Genomic DNA, 14006 nt, shown 5'->3' on the forward strand with positions numbered 1-14006 from the left:
AAAACTGAACGGCATAACGTTGTTTCTTCGGACAGTCTAAAATGTTTCGTCACGGTTTGTGTATGTATATTGATCATTGATCAATGCCTATCAAACTAGTGAAGTATAGTAGGTTGTTTGATATAGTTAAGAAGCTTCTAATTTCATTACGGATGTTCTTGGATACTCTCGTTGCACGTAAAATGTCATTCTTCTTTATAACTACAAATCACAGCCTGACGCATTTACATTCATATTTAAATGCGATTTTTCTGCAAAAAGAAATAACTTATTAATAGATATAAAGGCTAAAGAGCCAAGTAGTTGCATGTTCTCTTCTTGTTAGCAACAACACTACCAACGTAAAGGGACCACGTACCCCACCCCCTTGCCTATTATATTCTCTCTTATTTTTATCATCGTCACCTACTTCCCCAAACCCCCTCTCCCACCCAATGAAGAAAGAGTGCCAGAAACCCAACTTACCGATCAGTGTATCATCCAAACCTTCATAAATGACACTTTCACATGAACCCTTCTCTCTCATCACCACCACAATCTTGATCACAACCTTCATATCTTCTCTCATCACACCACATAATTGGAGGGTGGCCAATGCCCTTGGCCTAGCCTCCACTACAGCCATCACATATGGCACTCCAACGGTTTGTGGCATTGTGGCTGAGAACCCCACACAGAGCATACAATGCTATCAAAACACTCAGACCACCATTTCAGTCCAACCCAATATTTCTTTTGAATCCATTTCTGGAGGCAAGAGCTTTTTCTGTGGCCTCAGGTCTGGAGGGTTTACCCTTCTCTGCTGGGAGACCAGCTTGTCTCGCTCAAATAGGTTTCGACCGAAACGAATATATCACAGTGAGAATGTAACTTTGACTGATCTGGCTGTGGGTGATGAACAAGTTTGCGCCAGAGAAGTCAACTCTAGAATGGTCAGGTGCTGGAGAGGAAGAGATAATACAAGTGGGGTTTTGTTTCCCTCACCTGGGGAAGCATTGGAGTTTCAAACAATCACATCGGGAAGCGGGTTTTCGTGTGGGATTTTGATGAATGATAGGAGCGTTCTGTGTTGGGGCCAGGGTGGGGTTGGAGCTGATATTCAAACAGGGTTTGAGAACGTGAAAATGTCAAGCCTTGTTGCAGGAGAATCTCATGCTTGTGGCTTGAGTATGAATGGAACATTGGTCTGCAGAGGAAACAAAGATTTCGGGCAATTGAATGTACCTTCAAGTACTTCGACTTTCCAGTTTTCCGGCCTTGCGTTGGGGGAAAATTTTACTTGTGCCATTCAGCGAAAAGATGGATTTGTTGTATGCTGGGGAGGAAGAAACAGATTTGAATATGACAGTGTTGTAATTACAAATGTTTCATTTGAGTTAATTTCTGCAGGTTTGGATTTCGTGTGCGGCGTGACAACGAGTAACTTATCAGTGATTTGTTGGGGACCAGGGTGGTCTGGTTCTCGTGATAACCTTCCACTGCGAATGATTCTTCCTTGTCCATGTGTGCAGGGTCCATGTACTAGCTGCGTGTACCCGAATTCGGAGACTCTTTGTGGTGGTTCAGGGAAAATATGCAGATCATGCCAGGTTGAACTCCCATTAGCACTTCCATTGCCTCCAATAAATCAACCTACCCAAGCTTCAGAGCCGGGTTTTTCGTTATCCATAACAAGAAATAGGCTTCTGTTGGTTTTTGTAATAGTTGGATCAGTTGGGGCATTTGCAGGACTCTGCACTATTGTCTTTTGCCTGTGGACTGGACTGTGTGGTTCTTGGTTGAACTGTCATGACTCCGTGCAAACCGAAAGTTCTACTGATCCAAATGCGGGTTCTTCTGCTGCTAGAATCGCCAATGTTCCTAATGCTCCATTAAGTTCAAGTTCCATGAAGGGCAGTTTAAGTGGTTCATCATCGAAGCACGGTGACAAGACTCAGTCATTTCACCTGGCAGAACTTTCAACTGCCACCAAACATTTCTCAACCGAAAACAAGATCGGTGCTGGGAGCTTTGGCATTGTCTATAAAGGCAAGCTTGCTGATGGTCGTGAAGTGGCCATCAAGAGGGGAGATACAAGTACCAAGACCAAGAAATTTCAGGAGAAAGAGAGCGCATTTGACTCCGAATTAGCATTGCTGTCCCGGCTTCACCACAAGCACTTGGTGAAGCTAGTGGGATCCTGTAAAGTTAACGATGAGAGGCTTTTGGTTTACGAGTACATGAGCAACGGTTCGCTTCATGATCACTTGCATGACAAGAACAATGTGGAGGAAAATAGCAGCATTGTGAATTCTTGGAAAATGAGGATAAAAATTGCGCTTGATGCAGCCAAGGGAGTAGAGTATCTTCACAATTATGCAGTGCCAACAATAATTCACAGGGACATCAAGTCCTCAAATATTCTTTTGGATGCAAATTGGAATGCAAGGGTATCCGATTTTGGACTGTCATTATTGGGGCCGGAATCAGACCAAGAGATCATGTCGTCCAAAGCGGTTGGAACAGTTGGGTACATTGATCCCGAGTACTTTGTGTCAAACGTTTTGACAGCAAAGAGTGACGTATACGGATTTGGAGTGGTGCTAATGGAGCTTTTGACAGGGAAGAGGGCTCTGTTTATAAATAGTGAAGACGGCGGTCCAATGGGGGTTGTGGAATACGCAGGGCCGCGAATAGTGGCAGGGCAGCTGCAAAGCATGTTGGATCAAAGGGTGGGGAAGCCGGACCCGAAGGAAGGCGAAGCTGTTGAGCTAGTGGCTTATACTGCTACGCATTGTGTGAACTTGGAGGGGAAGGAACGGCCTAGCATGACTGACATTGTTGCCAATTTGGAGAGGGCTCTTGCTCTCTGTGAGGATGATCCTTTTAGCTTCCCTACCACCACAATTTCCCTCCCTTCGTTGTAAAATTCCATCCCAAAAACATTGTTCATTCTTTTCTCCCCTATTAATTCCATACTTTTTTTTTTTCCCTCTTGACGTGATGGCCTTCTGTGATCTTGTTTGAGGTGTTAAGAGTATCTTTTCACATTTTGCTTTTAATGTCGGAGTTGTTGATGAAGACTTTGTTGGTGTGGGAGACATGGGCCATGAAGATATATAGAGATTTTAATCAACACCAGTAATCCCAACAAAGTGGGATCTTTAATCAAAACTTACAAATAATTTGGAGTATATAGTTTAGTTGATTAAGAGCATTCACATAAGCACTAGAAACTTTTTCTAACGGAGGTGACCTTAACCTCCAGTTTTACTAGAGGAAAAAAACTCAAGATTTAGGAGATATCTTCTATAACTTCATTGCGTTTTTTCTTCTCAAATTTCATTAAGCCAACTTGAAGGCATTTTTTCCACAATGATCGCTTATTATTATATAGTTATTTGAAAATTTCAATTGCTCAGTTAAAGTACTTAAACATGATTCAAGATATATGTCTTTTACTTAATGTATCATTTGAAGGAGCATGAATAATATGGTAAATATGTTATTTGTCTCTTCGTAAGCATTATGACTTTCTTAACACAAACCTTAGGGGGGACAACTACCCCTATTGGGCCTAAGTTGCCTCCGTCCTTGTATGCACCTAAGGTTTCAAATTCAGTTACCTACCATAAAAGCATAGCTTAGGCTAAAAGGAAAAAAATTAACTCAAGCTTAAAATGAGCTTTTCTATTAAAATGTAATTTCAACTAGCGGTTTCAATGTATGCATGTGAATTCGCAATTTCATGATTGTGGCATACAAGTAGTTTAGTATGCTTCCATGTATAGAATTTAACTATTCGAAATCCATTTTAAAAAGAAAACGAAATCACAAAGTTGACCTAAAAAATAAAAACAAAGTGAAAGAAGAACAAATTTGAGTCACACTAGTTCAAAAAACGCGGTGCCTCCGGCGGCTGCACTGTTTGATACATCACAGGCTGTACAGCAGCTATGTGCTGTTGATAAGCTTGGGGTTATAAAAAATATTAAGTCTTAGATTACTAGTTAACTTATTAATTAATTAGGTACTAAATGATGAATCATGTGAAGCAATAGGAAGTAGGAACCTACTATAATGTTTATCAACATTCAAACTATTGCCCTGGGAAGATTCTAGGGATCTTTTAGCCAATTTTTTTTCAAATGTTCGTCATCAAGTTAATGAGGTTGCCCATCGTTTAGCTAGTTTTAACTTATCTATTACGATTGAAATGTTACGGTTTAAAAAAAAATCCTAATTTCATTTAAGACGTTCTCTTTGTTGGTTGTACATCTTTAGGAGTGCTAAAACACCGTTTCGCTTAAAAAAAGAAAAACTACTGTAGGTGTCTTAGTTACATAAAAATTCAAAGCCACATGCTATCTAATGAACCTCACAAAATATAGGATAATTCTAGTTTGGGGCAGGATTCCAAGGCATGCAAGTTAATATATACATATATTTTGACACACCTATCTAATTATTGGACAAAACTCATTCAGTATTATGGTTTGGTGATATTCATTTTCACTTGGAAGTGAAAGGTTTTAGGGTTGAATCTCGTGGATGACGAATTCGATACCAAATTAGACTACCCATTATGTGATTTTGCCGAACTCCCCCTTCACTTAGTGTAAAAATATTTATGTACTTAAAAAAAAAAAATTATTGGACAAAAACAATTCAACGGCTTTGATTCTATGGCAGAAAAACAAAGCTCGAGTGGAGTGGTGAATATGCTACTTGGGTTACAAGCTCTGTATTTCGTTGCATGCTCTATTTCTTATGAATTAGAATTCAACATTGGAGGTAGAAATAGGATATATCAAACACAGAATTTCGGATACAACGACATATATTTTTATAGCAGCAGCAAGTTTACTGTGCGTAATATTCAACATCGAATATACAGCATATTATGAGTAAGCACACGTAATTTACTCCTCATTGTCAAATTCAAATCTCATCAGAAGCCTCACAGATTTATACTTTTGACCTCTTTTGTTGTGCAGAGGAACAGCTCGGATCCCAGTTCTGAGCTCTCGGATTGGCAGACATGTTTGGCCACCAAAGTCATGATTCCCAGAAGTGTCATACTCTTTGACTTCAACTCTAAGCACAGCCAGGTCTGGAACCGTCAATGGGAAGGTGAACTCCTTGTTCCACACTGGTACCCATTGGTCCTCTATTGGTTCGGTTTCCATCATTTTTGTGTCCCTTGGGACTCCAGCAATTCCAACCTATACAAACAAACCCAATTAAACATTACCACATTTCACTGCACTGCAATTTTGCAGTTTTTATATACTACAGGCGGGAGCGAACTGTTGTCTCAATTTTTTCAAATTACAATTGATGTGATAATATTTAATTTGTTTATATTGAAATTCATTTTGAATCTCATTTATTTGTATAAGTTAGTGTTATGTTATGCAGAGGTGCAACTTGAGTTGGGCAATCCGAATCTGTCCATGTTCAACCTGACTTTAAACTCAAATAAGTGGTTTTTTTTTTTAGTTATAACCCACCCAAACCTAACCCAATTTCAATCCGTTCATTGATTGGGTTGAGTTAGATTGATCATTTGCCCGTCCATCCCCAACCCAATCCAACCCGACTAACCAAACTCAATCTAACCAGATTGTAACTCATATCAATTAATACTCTTACTACACCCAAGTGAGCTAAGTCCAAACACCAAGTCAAGTCCAAAAACCAATGCCCTTTCTAATTTTTTTTTTTTATAAAAAATTACCCTTTATAATTACTTAAGCTTTTAGGAAATAAGAGGCTTTGATTAGTCAGCCCATATTCGTAGTTTCTAAATCCTAAAACTTTATAGTAGATTGATTTATAAAATTAAAGTTAGCTAGCTTTGAAGCTACTTGGCTTAATTTTTTTTAGAAATTCTTGGAAATTAAGTTGTCTCAAAATTAAATATGAAAAAGTTGGGTAATCCGAATCCAACCCAAATAAACCCTAACTCAAATAAACCCGAGCTCAAATGAACCCGAATGAAACCCAATCCGAACCCAAACCCGAATTGTAAAAGTTGGGTTAGGATTGGGTTGACCTTCCAACCCGCCCAACCTGCCCGAGTTGCATCCCTAATGTTATGTATCACGTTAGTTGAAAATAAAAAATAAAAAATAAAAAATAAAGTTGATGCATGAGAACAAAAGATGACATTTATAGCAGACACTAGCTAAGTTATGTATTAAAGTTCAACGTCATTGATGTATAACCAGTACACAATTGACATGCTATGTGTCACAGTAGGGTAATGAAAAGTTAAGATAAAAATGTATGCACACTCTTTCTTGGAATTATTGGTTTATAGCATTTACTAGTTATTTGTTAATATTTTATTTGTCGGACATTTTTTTCAAACTGGCTACTCAAATTAGAACCCTATATATTGAATTAGTTTGTCAATCTAACAACATAACATCCAAAACTGTTTGGATCAATAATTTCTCGCTAAATAAAGGATGCATGGGGATGTAAATGTGAATGAACATTTTGTTGTCATACCCTCACGAAGAAGTCCGGTGGAGAATATAGATCGAAGTGTGTATGGTGGAAGTCCGAATGCCATCCTTCACCCAGGTATACTTTTACCTGCTTGTCAACGAAAATGTTGTGGAGGAAGAGTAATTGACATGATTAACAAGATTAACAAGCTTGATCAGATGCATTCAACCAACCTTCAAAGTTGTTCTCACTGGTAACAAAGGTTCATCAGGGTCAAAAACCTCATTATTTGGGCCAACAGCCAGCAAAAATTCAGGTTTTTTCACATAGCCACAACCTCCATTTGCTCTGAACATTCCTTCCATAATCCAAAGGTACCTTCCATATCCCTTTGAGAAATACACAGTTGTAATATATAAGCAGGGAATTAGGGTGAGTAGAAAGATGAAAAATTTAGCAGTTCCTTGTTAATTCACTCAACTTTCTATATGGTTATGAGCCCCTTAATCTTTTAAAACGTGTCAATTTACACTCCAACAGTCATATTTATCACTTTTATTTTAGTTTTGCTTCTCTTGAATGGATAAAAATAATTCTCAATTTGACGGAAAAAAATTGACAGATTTGACGGTAAGTGCCAAATTGTCACGTTCTAAATGATTGGGGGGGCTCAAAACCACCAATTTGAAATCAAATGGGCAAATCAGATGAAATGTACCAGTCCAAGGGGCCGTGCTAAAATTTTCCTTAACTAGTAAGTTCTTAACTACATGTTCATAGATGTCCAAAAAGTAGAAGCCGATTATCTAAAAGCAAACTACAGTTTTCGAAAGAAATCTAACTTGCATATTGAATGCCACCATTTGAGCTCCATGACTCCATCCAAGCATAGGATTATAATTTGATGAGTCCAAACGTGTACCCTTTGGATAAACCCTCAACAAATTCCTCTGAGTAAACCTAAAGAAAGATTAAAGCACATTCGATCGTTTAGATGGTGAAAAAAAAAAAAAAAAAACCTTCACCATAAAACCAGAACTTCTTATGCATAACATCACCTGACAATGTCGGATCCACGAGTTTTTGTTTCATTTTCGAGTTGTTGCTCGCTCAAGCTAAGACGTCTGACTTTAATTGGATCGATATGCCATATATCTAATCCACCTTTCGGCTTCCCTGCGTGAATCGCAATCAACTGTTTATACTCCGGAGTAGCATCCTCCTCCTCTTCATCTTCATCATCTTGTTCCCTTTCCTGCTATCAATTGTGTAATGATACATTAGAAAAGGTAACGTGATTTCTGATGCCTTATGCATATATATATGTTAGGCTTATTAGCACAATGTAGATTATTTCACATGATTTGTGGATCCAGATTCATCTCTCCGTCTCTGTGATTCATGATACTCCGGTGGCTTGGTCGAAATCAAAATCCTCCTCTTCAATGATTCCGGTGAAGGGAATTCCATTAAGAATTCTGAATGAGGAGAGTACAGCATGTCACCGAATGTCCCAGTGACCATCTGCAATCACATTTAAAAAAAAAATTGAAGTCACAAAAAATCGTTGAAAATTATAAAATTGGAAACCCTTAGGTAGAACATTCTATTCACCTTTGCCACTTTGGCTTGAAGATTTGAAGGTAGGTGGTCTTCAAATGTTATGATAACAGGGTACTCAGAAGCAACAAAAGCGTTGTCCTTGATCGCGCGCAAACATTTGATGAGGTCCACCGGACTTGTAAGCGTCCTAAGGGTTCAAAGAGATCAAATTCTATTATGAGAATATTTTTAATCTGTTAGGACAAATAATTGGAAAGAGAACAACCAAAGATTAAACTCATACCCTCCGTGACGAACCTCCACAGTATTTTTCTTAGAACCCGGCCACAAGTCTAATTCAATAACCCTAACACCTTGAAGCAGCGCGTTAATTATCGGATGTATACTACTGTTACTGCTGAATTGATTTCCTGTTAAGTAAGAGTTGTGGCCGGTAAATAGGAAATAATGAGCCAATGGAGAATTCATGTCATGGTGCACCTGAATCCAAATACATTTATCCTCAAATTTCATTACATTAAGCATCATTTTGTCACGTTAATATGCTTTAGTGTTGCGAATATTTTTTTAGAAAGTTTAGATGTGCTATTATTTCTAAAAAATGAAATAACCTTCAGCCCTCCGTCGATGTGAGTCGAACCAGAGAATAAAAAGTTTGATGAGATTACCTTTGAATAGAGAGGAGGATTAAGGTTGCCGAGGAGATATCGAAAGAAGGCATCAAGGTGGAGACCCTTTCGTTGAAAGATGTTGAGATGCTTGAGACTATTGAAAATGGTCTGAGCATCCTCCTTGGTGGCACTGGATTCTCCTTGAAACTCAATCAGAAAACACTGCAGGTCATCGATGGTCATGGTGCCATTTTCTGCGAATTTTTCAAAAAGGTTCTTAATATCTTCAGGAGGCTCTGCCATCCGGAGCCTAAATTTTCTCTGGAAGCAAAAGCAGACATCGAAAGACTGCTTATTAGACATTTTTGAAACTGCTTTCTCCAGTTTATTTTATCTGAACAGAGAAAGGAAGAAATGAATTAAGTTTTGTTTTCGAGAGTCATCTACGTATTCATCCTGGCTTTTATGTACGAGTGGCCTACACAGGAACTTGCATACATCAACGGCTAACAAATGTTTAGAATCTCCTGAAAAGAACATATTTGGCTTGAAATTCTTAGGACTGGCTTTGCAGCGAAGTCAGAATTTGTGCTCTTGTAAACTTTAATTCCCAACACTCCACATGCCCTACTCTTTCTGTAAAATTCAGGTACAAGCTGTTATATGACAATTCCAATATCTCAATCAAACTTTTTCTTGGCCACAAATAAAGAGATGCTTCTTTATACCTGCCTTTCTCACATGTACATTCTCTCTCGTCAGTGCAACTTGGCTAACAAGATCTTTATACTTTCTATCCCCCTATTCGGACAACTACTATGTTCCTTAGATGGTGATACGTGATTCCATAGGGGAGACCTGTAAATATGAAAACGGTTTTTTGCATATTGCCATTTCGAGGAGTGATACGCAAGGCATGTACATTTTATATGGTTCCGAAAAGAAAAAGTTTCAAACAGCATTTGGTTCTGTGGCCCAAGAAAAAGGACTGAATTTAGCCATATCGATCTGCAGCTTGAAACATAATTGAGAAAAAGATAAAGAGGGAAAAACAAAAGGACAATGTGATTATCTACTTCTAGAGAGAAAGAGAGCATGTAAGTGGAAGTTTGAATATATCAATAGTTCTTTTACAGTGAGCGAAATAAACAAAAATTATAGCAGCACTGCAGTGGGCAACGAAATAAAACTCCAATGAGCAGAACCAAATTAATGCTCAGACGAACTCAAATCGCATTAGAAGCCTTACTGAATTGTATTTTACTCCTTTGCGATCAAAGAGAGGGACTGCACGAATCCCTTGTCTCAATTCGGAGACTGGCAAACAAGTTTGGCCACCAAAATCATCCTTCTCAGACATGTCATACTCATGTACCTCAACTCTAAGCAAAGCCAACTCGGGAACTGTCAATGGAAATGTAAACTCTTCCTCCCATACAGGTGTCCAATCGTCCTCTTTTTTCTTCGTTTTCTTCATTATTTCATCTGCCGGCACTCCTGCTATGCCAACCTACCATAAGATTAACTGTTAAAATAGAAGCACTACCAAGTGCATACATCACCACATTATTGTTAATCAAGCAATTAAGTCATACATCAATTGGTTTTGAGTAGAGCTCCACATTAATTGGTTTATCATTTGATTAATTGACCATCTTACCCTAGTATAGAAATCTGGTGGAGAATATAAATCAAAGTGTGTTTGTTTGAAATCCAAATGCCATCCATCTCCCATATAAACTTTCACCTGCCACGAAACACAATTAGTATAACGACATTCTTTAGTCACGTACGCAGTGACAGAGCTAGACATATATATATGGGGACCTTCAACCGGGGAATGAGAGAGAGATAAAAGTAGCTATGATTTGGAAATCCCCTTACTTCCAACTTCATATACAGAGAAAAGGAATGGTAAATGTGCTTACCTTTAAAGTCTTCTTTACTGGCAGTTTTGCTTTAGGATCGAAAACCTGATAATCGGAATCCGCTTTCATAACAAAATCAGGCTTTTTAACATAACCGCAACCCCCATTGGCTCTAAACATCCCATGCATCAGCCAAAGAGATCTACCATATCCCTGCCATTAAACCAGAGAAATGTTATATCCGCGTGATCGTTGGAGAAAATAAAACTAACAAAAAAGAAGATAAGCAATCCTTATTCTTGGACTGAATGCAAGAACTTTAAACAACCTGCATATTGAACGCAACCATTTGAGCACCATGCATCCAACCAACAAGCGGCTTGTAGTTCGAGGAGTTGAACCGAGTACCTTTTGGATACACCCTTAAAATGTTCTTCTGTGTAAATCTATGAAAAAGTTTTTCAAGTATAGATGTCAATACTGACTGCATTCATAATAGGAGAGAATCTTTGTGCATTTCATTGTGCTAGAGGAAAAAAAAGTACCTAACAATATCTGTTCCATGAGATTCAGCAGCCTTCTCGAGTGCTTGTTCACTCAAGCTAAGCCGCCTGACTTTATCGAGTTCAACTTTTAGCGCGTCCTTTAAACCACCCTTGGGTTTTCCAGCATGGATTGCAATTAGACATTTGTAATCGTGTTCTACTGAGGAGAACGATCCATGATTGTTATTATTGTTGTCCTCACTTGTATCACTGTCACTCTGCAACCCAAAAATTAATCACCTAAGAGGCAGAGCATAATGGAGGTTAAGGATGTGGTAAATAATTTCGCAAACACACCGTATCATCATCTTCCCGTTCATGGGTAAGCTCTGATGGTTCCTTCCCCCATAAATCTTCCTCACTTTTATGTGAGTCAAGTCCATTTTCATTGGAAGTTTTATCCTTAAGGTACTCCTCAGGAGGTTTTGTAGATATAATAATTCGATATTTAAGTTCTTCGGGCGAAGGTAACTCTTTCAAACAACAGGTTTCAGGGTAAAACAACATTTCACCAAATGTTTGAATGAGCATCTGGAAAATACAAGAAAAATTGAAAATTTTCAGTAGTAGTTGTGTGAAGAACTTGATTAAAACTATTACAAGATTAAGAAGTTCACCTGTGCTACTTTAGCTTGGAGATCAGCCGTAAGGTGGTCTTCAAGAGTTATGATGACGGGGTATGGAGATTCAGAAAAGGCATGCTCTTTAATTGATTTCAAGCATTTTATAAGTTCCACAGGGGTTGTCAAGGTCCTACATTCACAAATACACACTTTGAATATCTCTCTCATGACTTGGAGCATATGGCGGGATTGTTATTGGTGCTCTAAAAAAGTCTTCATGCACTTCCAATTTAGAAAAACAGACCAAAATTTTTGTACACATAGTGACATATCTGGAGTGCCAATAACAACTCAGTTTATAGAAACATCTACTGAAAAAAACTGACCTAAAATATGAGAAATCTGTAGGTAAAGTCCAGGATATATAACCTTGTGTTTTCATCTCTAATCATGTGATGCTCGCTCGTGATGATTGTAGAAATTCGAAGGATAATTACATGCCTAAATTTCAAAAAATTGGAGCTAGGTTGGACGTAATTGGAGATTAATTACCTTCCGTGGAGAACATGCACATTGTCCTTTGTGGAATTTGGCCAAATATCAAGCTCCACCACTCTCACACCTCTTTTGAGTGCCTTTATGATTGGAACGTCGCTGCAGTCACTACTTAGCTGATTTCCAGTCAGGTACGAATTATGCCCGGTATATATGTAGTAATGGGACAACGGAGCTGTCATGTCCTGGTGAACCTGAAACAAAATACCCAAACAATAAAATTATTAGGAACTCTCTTAATCATAAAATCTATTGAACATCATTTGCCAAGTGCCATATTTAGTAAATTAAAAATTCTTTAAATTCCAAAGATGCAGACATCATTCTGATAGAAAAGAAAGTAAAAAAAGGATGCAGACTTCATCAAGAAGATAGAACATCAAATTCGCAAATCAATTTAAGTAAAGCCAGATACTAGATATGATGATCAAGATTGGTAGATTATGAGCTATCTATGTCCATCTTTGTTGCCATGCTAGACTAACAATGTAGCACTCAACAATATTCTTCGACTCGTTACATGTAGCACTTTTTCTTATTTGCAAATCATATGACGAAATGACTAGTTAAAAGAGGAAATAAAAATATTGGTCGCGTGTCCAAATGTGATTTGAATGGTTCATTATTAGTCATAATTACTTTTTTCACTCAAAACTCATAAAATGTTAAATTTTAATATCAAGCTAGCTAACATAGTTTTTACTAAAAGTGTACAATATCTTGTAGTTTCCTACGCCGATCAAACTGTGATTTGAACGACTGGGGACAAATATTCTTTCACACAAAGTTAAAAAGAAAAACTGCTAAAAAACTCATTAAACAAGCTAACAGAGTTTCAACTAAACATGAAGAATCTTGTACTTTCCTACACTTTCTCGGGAAACAAACAAAACCCAGAAAACCAAGGAGAAAATTAAAAAAGATTACCTGATCTCGAATAGGGGGATTGAGATCGGGAGAGAACAAGTAATGGTGGAAGTCTTCAAGGGACAGAGTGCGCTTTGTGATCAACTTGGCAATGTGGTGCCTCTTCTGCAGCACCTGCTCCACGATCCGCTCCGCGTCGTCTGATACCGACGCGCCGCCGCCATCTTTCTCCCCCTGGAGCTCGGCCAAGAAGCGGCGCAGCTGCTCCGCCGTCATTTGGGTCCCCCCCTCAGCGTACTTTTCGAATGCTTCCTTCACGTCCCGCGGTGGCTCTTCCTCCTTCACCCTGAACTTCCTAGTGAAGCACATGCACATCCTAAAACTCCCCATCTCTTGATCGATTAATTTCCAGAACAAAAACCAGAGCTTTTAGAATATGGCAGAGAGAGAGAGAGAGAGAGAGAGGGTTTGTAAACTTGTGGCCTTGTAGGAATGTAAAGGGTGTAAGCTTTGGGGGTTTAATTATATATTTGATATTTTGATTAGTGGATTAATTGTCGAGATGAAGTTAGACAGACAGTCTTTTAATATTCTCGTTTTTCACCGGTTTGTTTGGCACCTTTTGTGTTCTCTTTTCCCTTTTTTCAAAACGTATTGCGTGTGAATTATGATGCATGATTGTAGGCATTTTTTTTTATACTTTTGCTTAATTTTTAAGATTATTGTATCAACGGTTCACAGTTATTTAATTTCGTATAATGTATACATAATAATATTTTTTTACGTATTTGAGTTCGTGTAATAATTTCTTGTATCATTGTATCAATTGTTGACGGCCATCTTATGCTAAAAAATTGGCACACGTGAAACACGGCTGAGTGTAAACGTAATTAGAAGTCAAGAAGGAAGTCAACGCGTTCCTAAAATTTAAAGCAATGAAAGATAGAGATTTGATGATCTAGAGACGGACGAGCTCCTATAGTTTTATTTAAAATA

General features: G+C 38.2%; 3 protein-coding genes across 3 annotated transcripts; 1 reads left to right on the forward strand and 2 right to left on the reverse strand.

Annotated features, from left to right (window-relative positions):
• Positions 1 to 494: 494 nt before the first annotated feature.
• LOC137714915 (putative serine/threonine-protein kinase-like protein CCR3) lies at positions 495 to 2906 on the forward strand. The gene has a single exon (XM_068454076.1). It carries the CDS (start codon positions 495 to 497, stop codon positions 2904 to 2906), a length of 2412 nt encoding a protein of 803 aa, XP_068310177.1.
• A 1872-nt stretch (positions 2907 to 4778) lies between these two features.
• On the reverse strand, positions 4779 to 9230 carry LOC137716302 (phosphoinositide phospholipase C 2-like). Its single transcript, XM_068455739.1, has 9 exons — positions 8670 to 9230; positions 8285 to 8481; positions 8053 to 8188; positions 7798 to 7962; positions 7497 to 7693; positions 7281 to 7398; positions 6672 to 6827; positions 6499 to 6585; positions 4779 to 5204 (listed from the first exon to the last, which is right to left on the reverse strand). The coding sequence occupies exons 1-9, from the start codon at positions 8973 to 8975 to the stop codon at positions 4902 to 4904; spliced, it is 1665 nt and encodes a 554-aa protein (XP_068311840.1). The 5' UTR covers positions 8976 to 9230; the 3' UTR covers positions 4779 to 4901.
• Positions 9231 to 9710: 480 nt separating this feature from the next.
• On the reverse strand, positions 9711 to 13480 carry LOC137716104 (phosphoinositide phospholipase C 4-like). Its single transcript, XM_068455499.1, has 9 exons — positions 13071 to 13480; positions 12141 to 12337; positions 11643 to 11778; positions 11323 to 11556; positions 11026 to 11243; positions 10809 to 10926; positions 10541 to 10693; positions 10273 to 10359; positions 9711 to 10122 (listed from the first exon to the last, which is right to left on the reverse strand). Exons 1-9 carry the CDS (start codon positions 13398 to 13400, stop codon positions 9829 to 9831), a joined length of 1767 nt encoding a protein of 588 aa, XP_068311600.1. The 5' UTR covers positions 13401 to 13480; the 3' UTR covers positions 9711 to 9828.
• Between the last annotated feature and the right edge of the window lie 526 nt (positions 13481 to 14006).

Source organism: Pyrus communis, chromosome 14, assembly GCF_963583255.1.
Source record: "Pyrus communis chromosome 14, drPyrComm1.1, whole genome shotgun sequence".
In the NCBI taxonomy this organism is placed as follows: domain Eukaryota; kingdom Viridiplantae; phylum Streptophyta; class Magnoliopsida; order Rosales; family Rosaceae; genus Pyrus; species Pyrus communis.

What these genes read in the sequence shown, in the direction of transcription:
- LOC137716302 (XM_068455739.1), bottom strand. Translation starts at nt 8,975, where the DNA reads ATGTCTAATAAGCAGTCTTTCGATGTCTGCTTTTGCTTCCAGAGAAAA. An exon ending in ATCCTCCTCTCTATTCAAAG is followed by an intron (nt 8,482 to 8,669) that starts GTAATCTCATCA and finishes ATTTGGATTCAG; the next exon opens with GTGCACCATGACATGAATTC. An exon ending in CAGTGAGAACAACTTTGAAG is followed by an intron (nt 6,586 to 6,671) that starts GTTGGTTGAATG and finishes GTTGACAAGCAG; the next exon opens with GTAAAAGTATACCTGGGTGA.
- LOC137714915 (XM_068454076.1), top strand. Translation starts at nt 495, where the DNA reads ATGACACTTTCACATGAACCCTTCTCTCTCATCACCACCACAATCTTG.
- LOC137716104 (XM_068455499.1), bottom strand. Translation starts at nt 13,400, where the DNA reads ATGGGGAGTTTTAGGATGTGCATGTGCTTCACTAGGAAGTTCAGGGTG. An exon ending in TGGTTGCGTTCAATATGCAG is followed by an intron (nt 10,694 to 10,808) that starts GTTGTTTAAAGT and finishes GTTTAATGGCAG; the next exon opens with GGATATGGTAGATCTCTTTG. An exon ending in CAGTAAAGAAGACTTTAAAG is followed by an intron (nt 10,360 to 10,540) that starts GTAAGCACATTT and finishes GTTTCGTGGCAG; the next exon opens with GTGAAAGTTTATATGGGAGA.